Source organism: Euwallacea similis, chromosome 27 (assembly GCF_039881205.1).
Source record: "Euwallacea similis isolate ESF13 chromosome 27, ESF131.1, whole genome shotgun sequence".
Classification (NCBI taxonomy): Eukaryota; Metazoa; Arthropoda; class Insecta; order Coleoptera; family Curculionidae; genus Euwallacea; species Euwallacea similis.
The window spans coordinates 345,039-370,182 of record NC_089635.1 but is presented as its reverse complement, the minus strand read 5'-3'; the positions used below and the strand labels follow the sequence as shown (position 1 = coordinate 370,182).

Here is a 25,144-nt window from a genome sequence, read left to right as displayed (position 1 = left end):
TATTTGGAGAATAATAATTCACTGAATAAATCAATGTTTCATTTTGTAGGACTTAATGTTGCTCCGCCTTGTCAGAAGAAGTTTCCCTTTAATCTACTTAGCCTGTTCAAAGTAAAAATTGATTAGTCTCTAAGCGTTTTAATTAATATCTTGCCTTTGCAATATTGATGTCCTTTAAGTGGAGATTCTTACACATTTTATTGCAAACAAGCACTAAATTCGTCAGGAATGTTTGCAAAGAAAGATAGCTCAAAGCAAGTGACTTCGCATCTTGAAACTTTTAACTTATAAAAAGGAAATTTAGCCTTTCTCGGTTTGAGAAAGCGTGGGTGCAACTAAAATTTCATTTACAATACTGACAAGCACACTGTTAACCCCGAAACATTTTAGTAAAACGCGAAATCTTGCTGTAAAATAGTGACACGTGTAATAAGCCAAGTTCAAGACTCAAGTTACTATTGTGTAAGAAGGGTACATAATTAAGTTAGAATAACTTTGTAGTTCTATTTTAAAGAACGTAACCGCCCTCCTCTCCACTTAAAGAAAGTAGATAAAAAAATCAGAGATAATTGTTTCTTAGAAATTGCACGTGGCAAATACTTTTCTCACCATCAACAACTTTTCATATTCCTCTTCAATTTCTGTACCATTGTAGTAGCGATGTTGAGCATTGGTATCTGGAAAGTAGAACCCACGTTTGCATATGCACTTGTAGCTCCCTCTTCGAAATCCGAGGCCTTCGATGAAAACGCACTAAAAATGAAAAAAAAATCTAATTTAAATAATACCCACATTTCTGAATCATATTAAGATGTCGACGATTGGCCCCGATATTTGAGATATTTGAATCAGATTTGCCTCTATCAGTAATAAATCTCGCGTTCCCCATATCAATATAAAATTTCGATTCAAATTTATTCCTCCAAACATATTTTCATTTCCTGGCTACGACATCGCTTTCGTAGCCCAGAGATCATTGTGACTGCACTACTTTCGAATGCGCTTACTTGAATTCCCAGATCTGAGGGCTCGTTAATCATCGAAACAGACGCAAAGAAACTCTTAATTACCATAATGACGCAGTTTAGCATACTGAACATTTAACGATGACATGTGTGATGCGGTTTTCCGTTGAACTGTTGGAGTAAGTCTTCCAAGCCACAAGCATGCATTATAAATTAATTGCGAGCTGGTCTTTAGGGCTCCAGCTCCGAATTGGGTACAATAATGAATGGAATTTTGGAAAGTGTCGCAAACTGCTTTATGTAATCGTGGTTATGATGCGCGATATTTATCTCATTTTCCTGACCTATATAAGACTTTGAATGCAATCTTTGATTCGAATGAAATCACATTACATATTGGTTACCCAGTGCAGCTACTGGAAATTTAAATATCAGAATACCCAATCTCGGTTTCGTAGAGACCGTTTTAGTGTATGTCTTTTACTCGGTCTGATATACATGCATCGAAATAGGAAGTTTCCAGCCATTTTGCCTTATAACGATATTTTATGACCCAGCTCGCTACACTAAAGCATAAACCACTTTTGCAGTACACGGCATTATTTTTAAACGGACTGTTCACACTATTCTATACTGCCGCAATATACTGCTAATATCAATTTACCAATATTGATACTGAGACTCGTGTTTCTTGACCTTGAAGAGCGTCCCATAGGATAAAATTATGCAACATCGCCACCGACATAGTGTTGAGGTTCCTTCGATAAACGAAACCACGAAAACAACAATTTGGTTTACGAAAGTGAACTGTATTAATTTTCACTTATTTGAATAATGATAAAGTATTGGTTTAAGTATGAAGTGGGAGTTTGCTTAGCTGGGCAGATTACGAACTATGTTTACGATCACATGTCTAGAGCGAGCACTGGTCAAAGAGGACAAAATTACTGCGATCATCCCTTAAGTACTAAACCTGAAGAGCTCCAACCAGGGGCGCACCAATATCAGAAGGCCTTATGGGCTATAGTCGCGCCTAAGGTCAAAAATCCCCGTCATCGGGTAAATACCTATATAAGTCGCTTTTATGGAAATATTGCAGATCCGCCGAATTGCAAATCGCGGCAATGGTCCAATTTAGAAAGCTTCCTTTGATGAGTAACGTATTTCTCATCCATAAAGAGCCCTTTGACATGGTCTGATGGGTACGATTGTCTGGCGCCCAGATGGAATCCTCCAAATAAGTATCGATACACATGGGCGTAACTTAAGGCATGAAAGTACAAAATAAATTAACTAAGCAAACTACACCAAAAGGCAATAACCTAAAGTCCTTAACACATAGTCCTTGTGGTACTCATTTTGCTTGTCGAATTCTGCTTTCATAAAGCGGTCAAATATGACCCAGCATTAATTTAATGAAACAGTAAAATGTAGATATGGAGTTTTCAGGGACCGCAGGCAGTTTTATGTACTTAGACGAGTTCGTCATATTTTTCTATTGTGTATGTAAATGAAGGATTTTTTTTCAAATTTAAATTCCAATAGCAGGGAAAATCCTCATTTGAAATTATTATAAAGTTATGCATATTTCATATCCATGATTTGACCTGAAAATGACTATTAAAATATTAAATCAAAAATATATTGATTAGTGTCAGTACTATTTGAAACTTTAATATTTTTTGCCTTACTGGAGAGATGGATATGGCTGCATTAATGCAGTTAATCAAAGTCATTAGAATTATATATTTAAACTTAAACAATATTGAATATTTATTACTTCAGTTGCCGGTATCCCCAGTTGCAATTTTGAAAGTGTTCTAAAATTCCAGTTCCTGAAAATGCATTTCTTTGTTGCTTCAATTCTAGAGCCATCAGTGATTCACGATTATAATTATGGTAATAATATTATTGTCACCAGCAGCAGTAACAGCAATAACAATGTTAAACCTTCCATTGTTGCGAATTTTCACCGTTGTTTACTATGTGAATTAAACAATAGCAAAGCCACGAGACCTCCAGCCACAGCTTTATTAAAACCAGCAAGCCTTCACGACTACACATAAAATAGTTTCTTGATTTTGTGCAAGTCCAAGTTGATTTTAACCATCAGTTTGCGGTTTGCTTTTACGACAAACAATAACATTTTCGCCTGTCGAAGTCAGAACCATGTGTTGGAAGCCATTCAATAAAAATTATTAGTTTAAAAGCACCGACTGCTCTGGACAAAAATCGCCGACGAGCACTGGTTTGAACTATTTGATAGAAACGATAAGAATAAGTGGTGTGGGGTGGTTTGCGGTAGCCCCGGTTTTAGATCGGAAGTTGGATAATGCCGGACAAAAAGCTGACATAAGATGGTTCAAAGCTGGATAAGGCTTGGCAAAGTAAATTCTCTCAAACGTTCAGTATGGTTGACCTTAACTTTGACATCAGATGTTTATTCAGCGGGCTTCTGCATTGAAAATAGATTTTAGGTCTGTGATCACTCGAGTTGAATTCCAACATACAAGTTCGAACTTTGCGCGTGCAATGACACGTGTCGGCTTTCTATTATTAGCTAAATCAGGAAGGTATCACGCGTGGGAATGCATTGGGCTATTGTAATTTTAGACAGAACTACGAGAGTTCAATGGGTTAATTATAGTTTAATAATGGTAACATTTTGATGCAAAAAGTATTATTTCGTCGATTTTCCAACAAACAGAATTCTAGAATCATGTTTCGAAATGAATTTCAACGTAATAAACAGTGATATATAGTTTCTCTCCTAAATTGCCAGGCTGCACTGACAACTTGACAAGGAAAGTTAAAATTGTAGTTTATTAAAGTCCAACGCAACTGCAATTATCCCTCTGAATTAGTTGTTATGCTCTTTGACCGCGGTCTCAAATAAAATTGGGCTGTATTCGTTAAACAAGCGGTTGTTTATTACGTTTTCTCCTTCTCAGACATGAGAAATTCTGGAATATTGCGTCACAATAGATTGCCCTAATATGTACGTTCATACTTCTCATTGGGACTTGCCAAATATTTTTGGCAAAATGGTCGTCCACTTAACTACACCCTTCATTGTTATTAATTGCGGTTGTTGAAATGACATATAGCATGCAATTATGGACAGGATCCCATTTTGGTTAGTCGACGCTCGCAATTTATAGCGCAAATTTCCCCCCGGAGATGAATTTTATGTACTAAAAATATAAAAATATTCATTAATCGCTAAATATTTTTATCGCTAAAGGTACTTGCCATGGTAGTTGCTTTTTTGCATTTCGCAGAGTCTTCAAAAATGTTTAGTTTTTTCTCACCCTCTGGTGTTGGACATTGATCAATGTCAACGTGACGCAGGTCTATGTCAATTCCACTAGTACCCCTGCAAAAGAAAACATTTAGCTTTAGATTTCCAATATTTTCATTCAATGGGGCTATCACGCTCGCATTTTCCGAGCAGTCGTAATTTGAAATCAATCTCTCTAGAACCACAGGCAGCGAATCGGTTTGATGATTCGTTTTAAATCGTTTTATAACTAAACACAAATCTCAGTCGCTCTCAAAACAACAATAAGCCAAACGTTGTAGATTCCGCACAGTACGTTTTGCTTAGGCGTTTCATCGACATTATCATTAAACTAAAATTCTAGAGGTAATATCCAAATTTCAAGATCTTGTCGTACGGTTTCATTGTCAAGGAAGACTTAATAATGTTTGCTTTAATACTCTAATCTTTGTTTGTTTTGAAGGGGTTGCATGACCTGGGGGATGATTTTCGTTATTAGGTTATAATAATCTTATGACGTGCTTTAGTATACCTCCTGATAGAACTTCAGGCGAATTTCAGGTGTTTTCGGATCTACAGCTTTATAATCTCTTCTCTCTTCTAATAAATTCATAAATAAAAAATTTTAAAAGCTTTATCGAAAAAAACATACAGATATATTTCAGAACACAAAGGAGCATTCACATATACATCGTACTTTAATTTTTTATGGAAGTGTATACTTGGCATGAATTATATATCACCTACCCGTGTGTACAACAGAGTCTGACAAATGCGTTCTTTTTATATATCATTCTCACTAAAAAGAAATGTATGTTTGACAATATATTGCTGTGAAAATTTTACTATCATAATTATTCTTTAAACTTACATTGGTGTTAGTGCTTCTATTATAAAATATACAGGGTGAGTCTTAAGTAATGGGACACAGAGCAACGATGGATTTATGACATAAAAATAATGCAATATAGCTAAATTTATGTTATTCCAAAAGTTGATAATAACTGAGATACAGGGTGCCAAAGTTGAAAAATGAAATCAAATTTTCTTTAATATCTCTGGAACAGTTCGGACTAATTTCACAAAATTTCCTATATAGGGGTTTTTGGAGATGGTCAATTCAAATTTATCGACGATTTCGGAGTAACTTCTAGATTGTGCCACAATCGACAATTAGGAGTCATTTAAACCATTTAAACTTTTTTGTGCCACGGTGTATGTCATTTGGACTCATTAAAATTTGTTCCCCTACCTTTTCTAGTTAAAAAAGTTATACTTTATTGGTGTCGCTAGGAGCAACGGTTTTCGAGAAATTCAATTAAATAACTTAAATTCCCATTTTTTCTACTTGTTGACATGTAACAACATAATTTTTTTGTATTGTTAAAAAAGCACAAAGATAATATGAAAACAATTTAATACCGTAGTTGGTCTTCTATTGACATATTTATTTAAGTTCCAAACGAATATTTTAACAATAACAAAAAAAATTACGACGTTACTTTATCTTAGTAGTCTATGATATAACAAATGAATGATATAACATATGAAAACAAAGATATGTCAAACAAAAATTCAGTTTCACTGCATTGTGTTTGTAAAGTATACAAATAAATTTACAATGTGCCTCTGAATTTAAGGCAAGTAATGTTTTTTATGCAAGATGGTGCACCCGCACATTTTTCCCGTCCAGTAAGGGATTTCTTAAGTACACGTTTTGCCAATCGTTGTATGGGACGTGGATTTGAAATACCCTGGCCCCCACGGAGCCCCGACTTCAATCCTATGGACTTTTGTGTATAGGGTTACATGAAATCTTCGGTTTACCAAAATACAATAAATACACCTAAAGAATTATTAAACAAAATACAAAATGCAGCCACATTATTTCGGAATGAACAATTGCTATTTAAAATAAAGAGGTCGTTCTGTAAAAGAATTGCAAAATGTATCCAAGTAAATGGTGGACACGTCGAACATTTATTGTCAAAGGAAGATATGTTTAATTTTTAATTTTTTGTTATTGTTAAAACATTCGTTTGGAACTTAAATAAATATGTCAATAGAAGACCAACTACGGTATTAAATTGTTTTCATATTATCTTTGTACTTTTTTAACAATACAAAAAAATTATGTTGTTACATGTCAACAAGTAGAAAAAATGGGAATTTAAATTATTTAATTGAATTTCTCGAAAACCGTTGCTCCTAGCGACACCAATAAGGTATAACTTTTTTAACTAGAAAAGGTAGGGGAACAAATTTGAATGAGTCCAAATGACATACACCGTGGCACAAAAAAGTTTAAATGGTTTAAATGACTCCTAATTGTCGATTGTGGCACAATCTAGAAGTTACACCGAAATCGTCGATAAATTTAAATTGAGAATCTCCAAAAACCCCTATATAAGAAATTTCGTGAAATTAGTCCGAACTGTTCCAGAGATATTAAAGAAAATTTGATTTCATTTTTCAACTTTGGCACCCTGTATCTCAGTTATTATCAACTTTTGGAATAACATAAATTTAGCTATATTGCATTATTTTTATGTCATAAATCCATCGTTGCTCTGTGTCCCATTACTTAAGACTCACCCTGTATAATTAAATTAAAGATCGCTGCATTATATGGCGATTCTGTTTATCGCTGATGTTACTGATATGCACGTTAATGATGCTATGATTTCTATCCGTTCGCCATTTTTTGAGCCTTATGAAGCATCACATTAATTTGAAAAGTCTCGTCCTGCAGGTAAAATATAAACAATGATAAAAACAATCTTCAAGAGCACTTCCAAACCACTAATCATCCAACAGATCTTCAAAACGTTAACTATAGTACAATATTAAAATAAATTATAAGACGATTTAAAAGAAAAATTGAGTATAGTATATGCACCGAGCAAAATGAGCAAAGTCACAAAGAGAAAAGAAGTACCACATCGAAAACCTCGAAATTTTCCACAAGGTTTAGGTGGTACAGCCTAGATTTTTCGATATTTAATAAAATTTTGGAAAAAAAAAACAGGATCTACATTTAGTATTTTCATGAGTTGATGGTCGATATCTCAAATATTTATGGAAAGCTTCACTGGTAATAAAAGCAGACATATATAAACATAATGATAAATATTAGGTCTACCCCAAAGTTCTGTCCGATAATTTTGTTTCAAATTTGAACAAATATGCGCATGCTTGTTTGAGCCATACTTGTATATAGCTGTGTCTCTTTATAACTGCATTTATACAGATGTGTCTTTCGATATTAACTACAGTAAAGAAGTCATATGCAATGGTGGAAATTATATCCTACAGAAAATATTGTCAAATGCATCATTTTCTTCCTCTTCATAAACGGACAGAACTTTCTGGTAAATCTAACATAAATTATTCTTTCTGGGATTTCAGGATACAATTACGTGATTTATTTGATATTGCAGTCAACATTCAGCAGATGATCAAATTGCAGCTATACTAATTGTTCAAATTTGGTGATAATTAATATTAAGTAATAAAGTGTAGTTATTTATTAGTTATTTACGTCCTGTTTTGTTGGCTAACCCCTATATTTCAAGCGCACGATAAATACTTGTCGACATATGCCTACCCATTTATTAATTGATATGGGTGCATTTGCAAACGTTGAAATCGGTTCATGTTGGTGTTTCAGGATTCAATTAGCGTTGAATATTATACTCATGGCAACGAGATAGACTATTATACAACTTTATTTATAAACATACGTTCTCCGTTACTATTGCTGCTGAAAGAATGAATGGAGTAATTTTCCCAGCGAAATCCTTACGTGATTGATAATATTTATCGATAAAAGACGTAATTAGAACATGCCACGAACGGCGGATGCTTAGTTTTAATTAAGGAAACTCACTTAATGAGTTCAATCACTTTTAAAAGGAGCCAATTGTTCGGAAAGTCCTCCGTGGCGCATGCAATAATTTAAATCGCTTGAGCGGCACTGCAAGTCCCTAACGCATTTCAGAACTGACATAGCAGAATTCCTTATTTAATTTAAACCGGCGAACATCTTGCTAAACTATTTTGCCAGTTTCATATCTCCAGTTGTATTATTGTGTTGGTAGCCAGATCAGCGGTGCTTGATGCACTAAATAAGAGACATGATGGAACTGGAATTGCTGCAGTTACACAATTTAGAAAGGGAGAAATTCACTCCTAAGTTTTTAGCGTCGCATTGTTGCCCCTGTTTATGTTATGAGCAAACTTAATTGACCTGTAAAAATTCACCTCGTCCCAAAAAGAATTTGGCTTTTATCGTTAAAGGGAGGGCAAACTAACAAAGCTGAACCGAAAAATTTCTTCTGCGATAATATTAAAAATGATCAGCCTAAAGTGGGTTATACGTTCTGAAATGCTTAGCCATGAAAATTTAAAAAGGATAAGTAAAGAGTCTCCGACTGGATCAAAATTGACCTACTTAGAAGAAAAAAGATGGCAAAAGTTCAGATTTCTTGCTATTCATTTAATAAGCTTTTACACCGTTTAGAACATCGGGAATACGATTCCGAAAAGAGGAGATTGAAAAGTGGATTATTGGGGATTTAATCGCTCAGGATTATTCAATGTAGTAATTATCAATTTCCTTTCTTTGTAATGTAAATTTCAATCAAATTGAGGGTTTGAATGACATTCGAGTTCAAGACCGGGGTTTAACTTCGTATTCTCATTTTTAATTTTGTGTTCAATACTATTTAAATATTATTTCGGTTTGCGGTTTGAAATGTTTATTAATTTTAAATTGTAAACGAAATTAAATTAAATTAAGTTTACAAAATTACTATACGACGGAAAATCTTGAATAATTGTATAGGAATGGTAGACGAAGTAATTCAACACTATAAATATTGAAAAACTCCCAACCTGCATCTCTCTACTATATGCATTCCGGAAGTAAGGTGTTAATTCGGTTAAAAATCAGCGATAATTTTTTAAAGAAAAGCTCATACATGTCAATTACTTTGATAAAAAAATTACAATTAAAAAAATTTGTTTTTCGGTTTTGAATAAATATAAAATAAATGCCAGAATTTAGCATATAAGTTAAAATTTTGTAATTGTACATTTTTTAGAAACTACATGGATGTAATTCGTAATTTATGGCTTGAATTTATTAGGTAATATTTCCTCAGGGGTCAGTATCCCTATCAACACCACAAATTTTTTGACACGCTACTGACCGTATGTTTTCCAAAACTTAACCCTTGTTCAATTTTAAAAAAACTTTATTATTTTCGAATCTGTTACCGTTATCCAGTTATTTGAACAATAATCTAAAAATGAACATGTTTTTCTCATAAAAAATGCATGTCCTCATGCTTGATACAATTTAGATTTATACAGGGTGGTCACTTTTACGACGCATTCTATGGGGATTTTCGAAAAGGTTAAAGATACAAGGTTGATTAAATGGAGAAAAAGTTTCGTATTTTTATGCTCTGCAAAAACCTGAATGCAAAATTGGCATATCCTATGTGATTACTAAGATATCAAAGAAATATCAAAAAAGTCAATTTTCTTTTTTTGTCTATAACTTATTTATTTTTTATACAATCATTTTGAAACTTGGGTGTTCTATATTTTCCGCCAGTGTCTTCAATATGGAAAGGTAAAAAATATCCTAGACCTACTAGTTTACGTGAAAATAATACCAACTTTCGATTTTCTTATGGGCGCCATATTGGATTTTCGCATTTTTGAAAAACACGAAAGATTTCCGTTTCGGCGAGGTGCAATACAAGGGTCTTCTGAACTTTACAATAAAAAATAAAATATTTAAATATTTGATGAAAAAATCAAGTAGCATTGGATTTGTCAAGGTCATAATTGGTTTCCAAGTTACTGACTGTTTTTGACACATAAGTCAAGTAGCCAATATTATTGGTTGCTGTCAACATAATTTTATTTTTTAAAAAATTGAGTAAAAAAGTGAGTTTTGATTTTCATCAAAATGGAAAGGTATTTCTCCAAAGATGAGATTATTTCTTATGGGGTTTTGCCAAAAAAAACATTTACAATACATCTATACTCAGTAAAGATAATTTTAGAAACCAAATTACAAATTTCTTTCGGACTATTGACCCAGTTGTTATCAGAAGAGCTACTTTAAATATGTATGAGCGAACGGCATTATGTATTACTTATGGTGGCGGTCATTTTGAACATTTTAAGTAATTTTCTTTCCTCGTATTAATTTCTTTGTTAATTAATGTTAAAGTTTGTGTTATTGATTTTCAAAAATACATTTGATAATTTTTTTTATTACTTATTTAAAAGTTGTACTATTGGCTACTTGACTTATGTGTCAACAACAGTCAGTATCTTGGAAACCAATTATAACCTTGACAAATCCAGTGTTACTTGATTTTTTCATCAAATATTTAAATATTTTAATTTTTATTATAAAATAGTTCAGAAGACCCTTGTATTGCACCTCGCCGAAACGGAAATCTTTCGTGTTTTTCAAAAATGCGAAAATCCAATATGGCGCCCATAAGAAAATCGAAAGTTGGTATTATTTTCACGTAAACTAGTAGGTCTAGGATATTTTTTACCCTTCCATATTGAAGACACTGGCGGAAAATATAGAAAACTCAAGTTTCAAAATGATTGTATAAAAAATAAATAAGTTATAGACAAAAAAAGAAAATTGACTTTTTTGGTATTTCTTTGATATCTTAGTAATCACATAGGATATGCCAATTTTGCATTCAGGTTTTTGCAGAGCATAAAAATACGAAACTTTTTCTCCATTTAATCAACCTTGTATCTTTAACCGTTTCGAAAATCCCCATAGAATGCGTCGTAAAAGTGACCACCTTGTATAGATATTAAATTGGGATAGAAATATAAAGAACCAGAGAAATATTTTTACCGTAATTTATTTCTTTATTTATTTGGAAATCCAAGTAGAAACACATGAAGCATATACACTTCTTACGGGAAATTAATGTGCATTCCTAGATACTTTTGCAACTAACTGCAAAACGGTGACAAATAAGGGAATAATTCACGAAGGCGAAAACTTTTAAAATTGAAGAGGGATTTAAAGCTTGGGAAAACAGATCGTCAGTAGCGTGAGTCAATAGTAGCGTATTTTGTGTAACATTTTTTTTCTTATATCTACGTTGCTGAAACATTGACTTCAGAAATTGTAATTAAAAATTCGAAAAAACTTAGTATTTCGTTAATGTCTTAACATAGAACAACCAAATTTTAAAAATATATTTCTTTAATTAACATCTTTAGTTAGTAAAATCTTGAAGCGACTAGCAGGTGAAAAAAAGGTAACTTAAAGGTTGGTCTTCAAATTTAATATATTTTTTTGCCTTAATTTAATTTACGATTAAGACCCAACAGTTGCATAGCGAATACAAATTTCTATATTTTTAATGGCAAAAATGCTCCTATTTTCTCTTATATATATAAATATTTACCCTTAGCCAAAATTTAAAGTCTATTTTATTCAATAATTGAATGTCATTCGGATGCGGTTCCATAAATCTTCCTCAGTTTCAACCGGCGTCGAATGTACAGATTCTTTTAAAGTCCCCCAGAGAAAAAAGTCACATTTATTTAAATCTGTTGATTGTGATGGGCGCTGTTGAGGGCGGTTATTTCTACGATCTATATATCGATTTGAAAACTATTATTGTACATAAACTAAATATCGTTGCGTAATCGTAAAGACAAATCTTCTAGTATATTATGTAGCATAAACAAATAAGATGCATCGTCCAAGTGCTTTAGTAAAATAACTAAAACAACAAAATATCACTTAACAATATCTGTCCATATATTTATTTTAAACTTTCTTTTGTAATGATGGGTCGGATATTGTCATAATTCACGTGTTGATTTTGACCCAAATATTCGTGACCGTCGTGTAGATTTGTAATCTCTTTTTGTGTAAAACACGCTACATTCTTGAAAATAATTCTTCTGTAAAAATCAGTATTCTGATATAGGATGAAATTGCAAAAAAATCATCCTGGTCCCGTCGCTTGCGGGAACAATTCTTGAATTTTTTGAAGATAATGTTGTCGCTACAGATTACATCGTATAATTCGGCAGACTGGGGGCTGTGGTATATGAAATTGCGGAGATGTTGTTCGGAAACTAGTTTGGGGTGAATTTTCAATACTCTCTAAAATACGTTCCTCATTTCGTGCGTTCTACTGCGTAAACGCGACTTTCAACACTGTTTCGACAAAAAGAAGCCCTTTCCCGCCCCATTCGTTCAACATTTATAAATGTTTAACGATTTGGAATGATACCATTGGGAAATATGAACAATATACATACAAATAGGAAACAACAACAAAAGATACAAAACATTTTAGTAAAGGGATGTTAAAGGAATATATTTAAGTAATTTCAAGTTTGACGACAATATCATTAGGATATTATTGTTGTCAAATCTGATCTGATTTGTTCTCTTGAACACACGGTTCCTCGAAAAATTGACAGGAATAAAAAAAGCACAAAATTAAATTGGTTATAAAACTGGTAGATCTTAATTGTAAATTGAATTAGGGAGTAAAAAAATCATTAAATTTTAAGAACGATCTACCTTTAGGCCATTTTTTTAAATTGCCAGTCACTTCAAATTACAATTCAAGATGATTAACTGCCTGTAATAAACTAACTTTTATTACAGACAGTAATTAAGCCAAGATTTTTTCGAATTTTTTAAAACATTTTCCTCAGCCAATGTCACAGAAACTGTCTGCATGAAAATAATTTCATATCGACTACAACAATCGACTTGTTTTAAAATCCTGTGCATGCAGGTGTACTGTATTCATTACGCTACGAATCGCCCGAATGGTAAGTATTCTGCTGACTAAAAAATCTCCTCTTTTTCAATAAAAAAATTTAGTGAAATAAACAACTATCATTTTGGGTTGATGATATTACTATTTAGTTTTAGTTAACCAATTTCGAGGCAACTCGAGTGGTCCCATTTGAAATGATGCTTTCTATGTACCATATATCAAAAAATTAATCATAAGATGCTTTTTTGTCGTCTATAAAAATTTTATTAAGTATCTATAACTTTCGTATTTGATACTATATGAAAGTTTATTCTAAAGCTGTATTCCAGAATTTAAATCGAACACTAAAAAAAGCTTAAAATTTAACCAGAATCTCGGCGAATACTGAACTTTCAAAATCTGTAATGAATAAGATTGAACCTTTAACTTGCATTACGAGTCCTTAAATCCAATCTGCACGTTCAAGCTAGTTTTAGCTAGCCTCTTAATCGTTTTAACTCGAAACATAAAAACACTCTTTCCCCTCTCCCCAGCAACATTTCATGAACATCGTTCAATATCCCGGTTAAAACCATTAAATCCCGATGTTCTTGGGAAAATCCAGGTGCAGATTACACTGCTGCAAGTTAATCAACCGGCTATTCCTGCTTAATTAACGATTCTGCAACATCACCATCTTCTGCGGTGTGTTAACAGGAAAAGTTGTTAAAGTCTAGCCTCCAGAATTATAATTTTGCATCAAGCACCATGAATAACTGATGAGGCTCTGCCTATATATTTAACTCGAGGCTTAATTGATTTTTTTTGTCTAACGATTTTGTGGCGTAATAGCTTAGAGAAAATATCAAATATCTTGGGTAATTGGAGAGACCATTGGATAGTATCCGTTATTACGTGACATAGCTGCAATTTATATCTGCTTCCAATAGTTCCATAAATTGAGGATATATTTTATGTTACTATAAACTATGTTTCCTGAAATATGTAACATTGTTCGTAAACAATGCTAAGTCAACACTTTCTATTATTAGGGACTATAATTGTTAAGGCATGTGGCCCTTTATTCATTCTTTCAGCGGACCCCAAGCTTGTGGTCAACATCTGTGGTTGGCATAAAATTCCCCTCGTTATATTTTATACCCCCAAGAACATGTACCAAAAGAAGCTAAAACGAATAATATGAGTGACAGATCTTTTACCTTTGCCCACTCTCTTCGTGCTTACCTTGCCGTTATTGGCATGACAGCTCTCGTTCCACGAAGGCCGCACGTGCTTTAAATAATGTTAATTTTAAATTCATTATTTGCTTTAATTAAATCTGAGCCTAAGCTTCTTTATTAGGTTTCGCACAAATTCAGGATTTTTTGCTACAAAAGCAGATACCGTAGCAATGTTTTATACATACACAAATTACATGCTTCTACGTTCTTTCGGGAACTAGAAAATTTAATTAAGTCTGTACTGCGCAAGTTAACACTTCAGTATAAAATAAGGTAAAACAAAACTTGATTAAAAGCTCATCAAACTATTAAATTTTGTTAGAAATCTTAAATATGTAGGATATTTGCTTTACGGGTCTTGCATAAAGGCCGCTGATATCTCAGAGGAAAGATCTATTATAGTGCATACATTATAATGAGAGCAAAAGGACGTTCTGGCTTCTGCCCTAATGCAGCCAATCCCTTTACACAGCCTGCAGGTATCAATGTGGTGGTAAATCGTTAAGGTAACACGAGAGCTCGCAAGGTGCAATCTAAAGACTTTCCGTTGTTGTGGACGTTTTGCTTTTGAAATATGATGCTCCCCTAGGATGGAAGGTTAGAATATATCGTCCAGTATATTTGAGGGTCAAAGCTTAAATGTAATATTCGCCGCGTTAATCCAAATTTAGGAATTCATCAAACCTTGAAAACCTTGGAAAACGGATGTTTGACTTCACTTGATTTATCTATAGGCGGGCAAGGATATCGAGCTTCTTCCTACTTAGCTTTGTGCTTGATGGAAATTTAGTATTATAAATATCTAATTTAGGTTTGTTCGATGAACGGTTTCGATCCACAATTTCTGTTTACACTTTACAATTTTGATTTAGAAACTTTAGATTAGTTTAGGTTTATTTGGATAGTTCTGTTACTTGTGAGTTTCTTCTTGAAAGTTTCATCATCATGAAGATTTCTGTTAAGCTGACAATGATAACTTAAATTCATAAATTTATATAACGTGAATTATTTTTACTAAAATTTTTTAAAATTATAAGTAATTAAAGAATAAACTGCTTTAAAACTTATTTTTCAAGCTATTCATTGATACCGCATCACTTTTCAAGTAATAGACCATGACACTCCTTAACTTAATATTACGTACTTACATGATCATTGACTTGAACTTGTTGAGTTAGAAGTAATGGTTCATTTTAAGGTCCTAAATATGCAGCATTATTAGTTATTTTCGAACACCAATTTTTTATGACACCAGGCTATATTACTACTTAAATATGATTACATACGAGTATTTATTTTTCAAAATTCTATAGCTCATTTCTTATTATTCATATATTCAAACTTGGTGTTGCAAAATACCTACTTATGTATAAGCCGAAATTATATATAGCGATACTTCGAAAACCAACGTTCTAAACTGCTCATCCTTTCCCAAAGCTGACTTATCCAAAAATCCAATTTTGAAGGAATTAAAGTAGTTTTAGATTCGAAAGTACACGATTGACTGCATGAAAAGGCACTAAAACGAGCCTTTTCGTTTTCGATACAAGCTTTGAGTGCTTTCTGGTGTCTTGTCACTCGAGATTTCTCTTAGAGACGAGAGATTGTTTCGGGCTCCCTAACAGATTTGGCCATTTCGGAACGTCCGAGGATCTTCTGTTAATACTTCGCGCATAAGATAACGTTATAAATGCTGTAATGGTTTATTGAAAATGTAAAGTTGGAGACTGTGCCAAGTAGGTCTCGGGAGAAAGATTCAAATTTGTAAGTTTAAATTATACCCCTTGTCACGACTTCCTCGGCCATTTATCCGGAAAAGCTTTCCAGAGGTATTTAAATGCGGTTTCTTTCTAGTTCGCGTTTGTTGTTCCGGATAATAGAAGGGAAAATCATTTCTGCTGGTTAGATAATAAACCCGCAACAAAGTTTTAAGTTAATTGTTTAGCACCCTCGGGTTTCATGAATTATGTATGCACGTAATACTAGGAACACACCCCTAATTTGTGAAGCGCATACAGATGCAAATCTTTGGTTTTAAGAAATATAGATCCATTTATCCTAAATAGCTCCTGTTTACCATAAACAATGAAATTTTTCTTGCAGTTTAAATCAAGGAGAAACAGCTCTATACAAAATTACCTTTATTATTTTTAGGCTGAAGGGGTCAAAGAAGCCTAGTCGCAAAACCCAAGTTTAAAGGTATGCCCCTTATACATTAAGCACATTTACGATGAAAGTCCTCATTACTTTGAAATATTATATCTTTGCCGCCTCATAAAGGACGGAAGATGGCTAAGTTAACCTAAAACTACCTTTAATAAACCTAAAGTTCCAATGATGTTTGCAGTGTTGTGTGTGTTCGATAATAATGTTGTTTTCTTATCTCATTGTCTGTGCAAACTATAAAGATTTAACGCTTGAAGATTCTTTACTTTTTTCTAATTTTGAAAATTAGCCTGCACACCTTATTTCTTAAAAGTTCATAATGTGAAATGTGTAAAATTTTAAAGTGTGTGATATTTGGCGGTTACTACAGATCAAAAGCAAGATAAGAGTTGTGATAACAACTTTTTTTGGTTTATGGACATGAATTTTGCTTTAAAATATTTATCTCAACAATATTTTGTAAATGCCTTATATTTTAATTACCACTTTGTTCTCCATCGAGATCTATAAGCAATTTTGAAGGAAAGCAAAAAGACCACATTTCCTTGGCGGAAAAATTAACTCCTTTAATGGCTACAGCTCTAGGCGACATTTCATCTAGCGGACGATGTTAAATGAAACGGAAATATCTGGATTATAAGTAGCGGTGTAGCTCTCCTCCCTGGAAGAGATATTTCTTTTCTCCATCTAATCGCAAAAGCTAGCGATGGTTCCTCCCGGAATACTATATTTTACATTTTAAAAGAATAGATAAAAGTGGTTGAAATTTCCCTAGGCAGATTGTAGTGTTCAGTTTGGATTAGCATAAGTGATGTCCCAGTTTCGTGTGCCATCATTAATCTTGCAAATCCGGTAGTATTAAATTACCGATGAATGTTCTCGCGTAAACAAGGTGGCAAACTAGTTGTATTTATTTTCCAGCCAAGTCACAAATCTTGCCAGAAACGACATTAGCTTACTTGAAAAAGTAGGTGTTGTTTTTGAATCCGAAGAAAGGAACTGTGTATGTGAGCATCCAAATATTGCCTCCGCCGCAGTCGTAGTACGGCTTGGACCATTTCCCATCCTCATACTTTACTGCCAGAATCTCTTCGGGTATTCGAACGTCGTGTGCAGTGCCATTGAAGCGATAAGTTGTGTATCCTGAAACAAAATAGAATTTTTATTAAATATCGGAAACAAGTTTGTTCACATACTTTTTTTCACATACGGGATATTGAAAATAGAAATACATTTGCCTTTTTTAATCTTTGACCGAAAATTAACAAAACGTGTCATGAATATGTTACTCCACCTCTATTTTTTCAACCATTGAAACTGTTATAAAAAAATTAATATCTCTGGTTGTCGAGCAATAATTCATTATTGAGGCACATTAAAATGGATCTGAAGTAGCAGTTTCAAAACTATAAATGAATTACTAAATCTGGGATTTAAATCTAAAATCAATTTCCTAGTTAATGGTGCTTAGCTTTACCCTAAAATTTCGACACTTCATGAAAAGAAATCTCCAGTTGGTAATTAATAAATCATTGGGCGTAGATAAAACAAAAGATAGACTCTGCATCACTGAATAAGCACAAAACGTGTAATTTGAGTAACATGGCAGGACAGTAAATAATGGCGGAGCAGTGTTTTCATTTTATGCGGTGCAACTGCAATTAAAACAAGCCCCATTTAGTTTTTACTGGCTAATTATTTGCGAGGTTTTGAGTCTGGAAATTTCCATCGAGAGTTGGTTTTGTTTCGGTTTAAGTTTTTTGGATATCGCCATCTCGGTTTTCTTCCATTTCGTGAATGTTTTTAGTTACCAAACTCCAAAAATTAATTTCTTTCTTCGCAGATTTCCACATAAAAATTTCCAAAACCTGCAGATGAAAACACGGTTTTTATAGAACTGACGAATATTTAGTGGATGGAAAATATTTGCTCTCGTTAAAGAATGGGCTAGGACAACAATATAGACTAGAAATTCACGATTGCTGGTAAATGAACCTTCCCAGATCAATGCTTTAAAATTTGTATGATCGATATCAGCAAATGTTTTTTTCGGCAAATTGCCGGAGACTCCATTTGAGCCTGTCCGGACTACAATACGGGATACCGCTGAAATCTATATTCAAATGTAGGCCCTGGGGAAACCCGAAATTTAATAATTTAGTAAAGGCAAATTAATCCACTCTGATGTGTTAAGGACACGGGGTAGGGTTTGCTTAATTGACACAAATAGGGAACCAGAAAGCTGCTTATAACGCTTAGAGTTTCGATAGTGGACGATATTGATTATGTAAATATTAGTAATTTGGGTGTAGTGTATAACGTTATTAAATCATTAGCGCACGAGATTGTTATATTTTATTGCTTGCAAGCCCAATGGTAATTTTCAGATTTTGTAACGAAACACCGCAATATGGTACCAACATATTACAACTGTTAATGTCTATATCAGAAATATATGTTTTACAAGTAGACATATAAAATTTTATAGCACAATCGCATTTATAGTGCAAGTGAAGTTATGACTTTATAGCTATAACTTCACCAAAAGGTTATTCTTTTAGTTATTATTTATGCCAAGTATAATATATCGCTGTCATTACACATTTATCATCATTCACTATGATTTATCAATTCTATCACAACCCACAATTCTATACGTATCCATGTTAAAGAAGAATGAGCACCTATTTATACACAGTGTGATTCAGATTATCAGTAAAACGCGGGCATTCGATAATTTTATTCTTAGATATCATTTAGTATTTCCTCCGTTAGAGCTTTTACAGCTTCTGAGATATTCGACTGAAATTCTAACTGTGAGTAATTTTTTATTATATGCATAAGGCAGCGACATATTATATTAACACAGTTTAAAATTTGGAATTCAATATTTTTCCTACGATTATTATGATATTGCACTGTGAGCGACTCATCAATAATATATAATATTTGTATTTCTTGTTGATGCAGCTGTTTGTATTGCTGTTGCGGTCGCTTTGTAGCTGTTGATCAGGGCCATCACTAAGCGAACAATGTACTTGAGGCGGTTAACCGCAGAACGTGTAAAGTCTAGTTTTCATGGAAATGAGTTACTTAGTGAAATTACATTTAGGTATATTCCAGTGCTATTTCTTAGGATGTCTGATATAAACAGAAAAAATCTAATACGTTTTAGTGTTGGAAATTTTAGCTTGCAAACAAGACAGGTGAAGTTTCTCGCCGATTTCTTGCTGTTCTCTAACGCAACATAAGTGGATTTAATGCTTTTTATTTTCAACTTCCTCAATTATCTGTAGTAAAACAAACGGTCGAGGATTTTCGGCAAGTCCCATCAAAATCTCCTCTTCAAAGTTTTTCTTTGTTATTTTCACATAAGATCTATCATATTAAAAATCCGCATCGTTCATGTTTTTAGGACTACTCGGTCAATGGAAAGTTCTACGATAAAAAGAAGTTTTTAAAACGATTAATCGTCTGTAAATAAACTTTTCCCTTTTTTATCAACACATCAGACCTATCTCGAACCCCATACATTTTATCTATGCACCAATATAAATGACGCAGGAAACAATAAACAGAAAGGGTTTTAGATTAGTATATAGAGAGAGAGTGAAGACTTCTCCCCAAACAAAAAGCCGGGGATACTGCAAGTGACATTTTGCTCAAACGTCTTGTTTATACGCCTTTGTCGGGAGTGTGAAGTGAAATTGAAGAAATTTAAGGGACGTCCATTTGTTTTTCACGATAAAGCTTTGAATAGCATTATTACAGATAATAAAAAAATTCTAAATCATAATAAAGAGGAATTATATCGGGATTACTTGTGTAACTTGGTTTATGGCTTGACACAGCTTTAGTGGTAACTGTACCAGGTAGTGGAAATTTATTTGCGCTGATTATATGTACATATGCAAACATAGTAGTTAGCTAAATTTAGCCCGTCCAGCGTTCAAGCCCCGTCTATTTGATTATACAATTCGGGGATGGTATAGAGATACCAACTGTGCATATATAAAGTACTTATATGAGGCCTAAACAAATGTTTTAATGGAATTTGTAGTCGCTTTTCATGCGGTCACAGAGTTGAATCAACTCTATTGAAATCTCTACAGCATGAAAAATTCGAATTAAAAAAATGTAATTAAAAGTTCCGTTTCCACTTTAAAGATTTCGTCTTAATTGGTTCAATTAACAGCGGAACTATTGTTGACAAACATAATTAATCGTTACATTGAAGAGAAACCTCGTGCAAATTCAGGCCACCTATAAAATTATGAGATAAATTTCGGCAAGAAATAATTTTCAGCCATAATTGTTATGAAGATGGGTAAACTTTTACTTAAATTACTAACACCGAACACCAAAATAATTTTTGCTTCTATCTGCCTCAAAGAGATAATTTCCCCAAGTTATTTCAGCTGTAAATTCTTGAATAGTTTTTAAGCGAAGTTTTTCGCAACTTAAATATTAAAGTGATATTATTTAAGTTTAATCCATCTGGTCTTAACACTTTCAACTTGTTAGGAAAAACTTCGGGGAGGAATTAGTCGGCCAATAAAAAAGCGCTGAACTTCTTAACTAAAATTGTTGGAAAGTCGAGATATCTAAGAACTAATGTCTTATGTTTAAAGCTAAAAATATATTCTTCATGACAGTAATAAATTCACTCTATAGATTTCAGCTTATCAAATTAAAAAATCGTCTACAGGCACAATTTAGCCATTTCAATGCTTTTGTGCAAGCATTTCCAGCATTAAATCGTTAAATGTATAATCCTAATGCCTGAAAGCTCGCCCTAGTTAGAGATAAAACCTAATAACTCTTTAAGTCTGGGCACAACATATTAGAGGCGATATCGCCTGCTACGGAGGAAATAAAACTGTATATATTACCAACCCCGAATGATATCAGACCGAAACTAATTAGAATTGGTTCATTTAAAATTTTACGAGATGCCCCAGAATTAATAAGCAACTTCTTGCCGAGTATGACACTAGCATATAAAGCTTAATTGATTTTTAATATCCGCTAGAAGCTCAAAAGGGTCTCTCTAATCTCCTATTTTTCCGTTTGGTGAATTAATCCGAAATTACTATTTAATACGTTTTACGGCTCATTACTTCCCATCCTGGCCGATGTGTGAGTCAGCAAAAGTTAACTTGGATTCTGGACTTATGTGTGACGTTTTTGTGAGTGGACCCTTAGTAAAAAATCCAAACGGCCTAGCTGGCTCGTCCTCGGTAACAAAAACCTTTAATTATCTTCATGTGCAGCCTTTAATGAAAATATTCCATGGCCACTTTTAAGTTAGTATTTTCAGAATTAAAATGCTGACCATTCATTTTCAGTCTACGTATTGTGCTTCGGCTTAATTTTAATACTGCCTCGGAATTTATTAAAAAATATATTTTTTGTTTTCCGCTCTTCAATTACAATGGTACCCTAGGAAATACGGATTTTTTTGTTTTCATATGAGATGAGTAATCCTTTTTTTGTATCTAATTTGTTTTTTAGGATACAGAGGGGTTCTAATCCTGAGAAAAGTGGCGTCTGCCACCTCATTTTACGATTTGTCATATAATTAAAGTCAAATGAAAATTAATCAGGTGTAAAGTGTCTTTTTGGTAAAATCAATCTTTAGGTTACCTCGACCTTGTTTGTACAGTTTCGTCATCCCTGAGATTTTTCTTATACTTTCCTACGAAATACAACTTCAATAAAATTAACTAAATACTTGACCATGAGACTACTTGACTCGATTGGATGTTCCTTCTATACGTAAAATTTTATTCGAGCTTCATTTAATTTTAATTAAAGTCAAGGCATTGCAAAATCAAATCAGACCGCGAATATCTAGTTCTGCTAGTTGCTGGTAACGATAAAATATTTAATTTACATATACGTACCAGTGACAACAATAATATGAAAAAACACTTATATGTATTGCAAATTTGAAAATACAGTGTCTCCTCACGGAAAACGTAACTTATTTCGGCTCACACAAATATTCAAAAATGTTTTGGTTCTTGTTTTTTTTCGTTTCAGTAATGATTCCTTTAAAAAATAATCAAAGTCAGATCTAATCTGGAAAAATTGCACCATCCCCCAAAGTATTCTTACATAAAACGCAACTCAGGATGGTAATTTCTACACACCCATCACCAGGATAGATTCTACAAGCTTGATATGGCCACTAAATATTCGCCCTACCCTCAGATATGAAAAATTGCCTTACGTGTCTGGCCTAACAACATAATTAATAGGGCGAACTTACAAACAGCAGTAAGTTCAAGAGCACGGATTGCCAAAGTTATTCGAGTCCTAATAGTGGAAAATCTTGTGCAAGTTAAACCAGGCACGCCATACCATGTTCAGTAATGAAAATTCATTAATAAATTTGGTCTGCACGCATCTAAAAATAGAGCAAGCTTTTAAAGCTTTCCTCCATATAATGGAGTATAAACTTTAAGTTTGATGTATTAGGATTCTGAAGTCTGACGTTTAACGCTTATATATGCATTTGTAATATTGTTTTCGAGGCGTTTGAAAAAGGTCAAGTTTATTTGCCTCACACCGTATAAAAACGTTTTTTGGTGCTTTATTTTTCATAAAAAAATGTAGTTCACTTAAATTCTGTTTTCCATTCAACAACCATACGTACCATTTCAGTTCCACTATTATTAGAATAAAGTTTTGAGTGTTAAAACCGAAATAAAACAATCACTCGTTGTTAACAAAGGCAAGTGGTTTGCGGTCATTTCCTAAAATATCCGTCCAACTTTTAGTATTATAATCCTAACAATAGATGAAACCTGAATTCGCACTATGATCCAGAAACAAAAGGGCCGTCGGGGGAATGCTTTACACCCTGTTTTCCCGCTTCAGAGGAAGGAAAAGACGAGGTAAGTTATAATAGGATTATACTATGCTCCCTTATTATTAGGCATATTTGATGAAATAAATTATGTAAGTGTTCTTGGCGAAGGTGAAATTAATTCAAGTGTCGTCATCTCCTATGAGTTCACATGTAAATGCAAATTTATCCAGGAATAGATCCAATTTAAAGAGGGATGGGAAAAACAATCCAGTCCTTAATCCTAACGATCCTCAATAAGTGAATAGTCCAAATTAGAATTTTGTTGCCAAGCTGGAAATTTCCAGGAGATATTGCTTTAATACGGCTTTTGAGAAGAGAAGGGGTCCGGTGTTGGAGTCACTAAGCAATTTGTAGTTTTCGATTAAAGAGACAAATCATGTCTCCAAGTCCATTTGAAGTACAGGTGCAAAACACTGATGATATTACTAAACGAATTTAATTCCAATTCTAACTTGAACAACCAATAAACTTTTTATAACAAAAAATGAATCAAATATTTCCACTTCATTCAGAGTAATGAACTACTGTAGTATCTATTATAAAAAAATTCATCTGCAGAGAAGGTCGATCAATGAGATATTTGCACAAATTCAGTACAGAAAGGCTTTAAAATCTATGCATAAACGAAAATAAAACTGATTAAGATTGTTTTAAGTTGCAGTTATTCTTGAATAGCTCCATTTGAAAGAATACAAAGAGCGTTTGTATTGTTGTCGGATTTGTAATTGAATGCGCCGGAAAGAAAGGGGTAAGAAAATCCCTCTCTCTATTGTTTTGTTATCAGATAAGCTGTAAAATTTAAATGAGCATTTAGAGGAAACTATAACGATATTTTGACAAAGCTAATGATTTTTCCCACTACTAGTTATAAAAGGCGCTATTATTGGGTATGTTGAATAAGGGTTAAATACGTTTTTTCACCTTTTTTTTTAAAAACAGTTGAATAGTAGACTAATAATGACACGTATTATTTACTTAGCGAGTAATGTGTCAATGTCCTCGTCATCCCTTGTTATTTTATTTATGGTTGTAAAAATGAATGTAGAAATGAAGTCTCAGCATTAATGTTATGAAGACGTGTTGTCTTTTACTTAAGTTTAGGCAAGCTAGTGGTGGAAAAAAGCGCTTATACACCGCAGTTATGAAATACTTATAATGTTCACGTATTAGATCCCTCAGCGCTGAGTGCTTCAGGATTTTATCTTGACGTTAAGGTTATAATAATATACTTCACAACCTTGGTGTGTATACTATTGATTCGTAATAAATAATGTGGAGTAAAGGAGGCCATTATTGAGTTAATCTAAGAGGGTGAGTTAGTCTAACAAGGGAAGGGACCCAAGTACCCCTACCTAGCTCCCCCCCCCCCAATTTTAATGAAATTTAACAGAAAAATAGTTTAGACTTATCTAAGAATAGTGACATATATTTTACGTGCCATCTTTAAGGTTTAATGTGCGAAAACTACTCCCAAAGTTTCGCCAATTTTTCGTTTGACGATAACTTTTAATCCAGATCAATTAAAGCGACAAAAAAAGCAAAATGTTCTTTTTTCAATTCGCCTTCGACTTGATAAGGCCCGGAAAAAATATCACTTTAGTTTTTTTTCGAAAATTTCACTTTTTTTATCCCGTTTTTACACACATCCAGCTGTCTCATTCAATTTTTTACCATTTTATAGAGAAAACATTTCTCAATAGAATGGTATAAACCAGAATTCGATACTATGTTTCTCATAAATGTTATAATTGTTTATATAAAATTGTGCGCACCATGTTCGATCGCTTATAACATCAAAACCGCATGTTACAGAAGAAAATTTCTCA

At 33.2% G+C, this 25,144-nt stretch overlaps 1 protein-coding gene across 1 annotated transcript in view; it reads right to left on the bottom strand.

Moving 5' to 3' along the window:
- Positions 1-25,144, bottom strand: part of LOC136417268 (metabotropic glycine receptor) — a 150,557-nt gene that overhangs the window by 80,866 nt on the left and 44,547 nt on the right. Inside the window, exons 2-4 of the mRNA XM_066402884.1 lie at positions 17,401-17,584; positions 4,218-4,341; positions 610-753 (exon numbers count right to left, since the gene is read on the bottom strand). Of these exons, the coding sequence (XP_066258981.1) occupies positions 610-753; positions 4,218-4,341; positions 17,401-17,584 (452 nt within the window). The remainder of the gene's footprint in view (positions 1-609; positions 754-4,217; positions 4,342-17,400; positions 17,585-25,144) is intronic.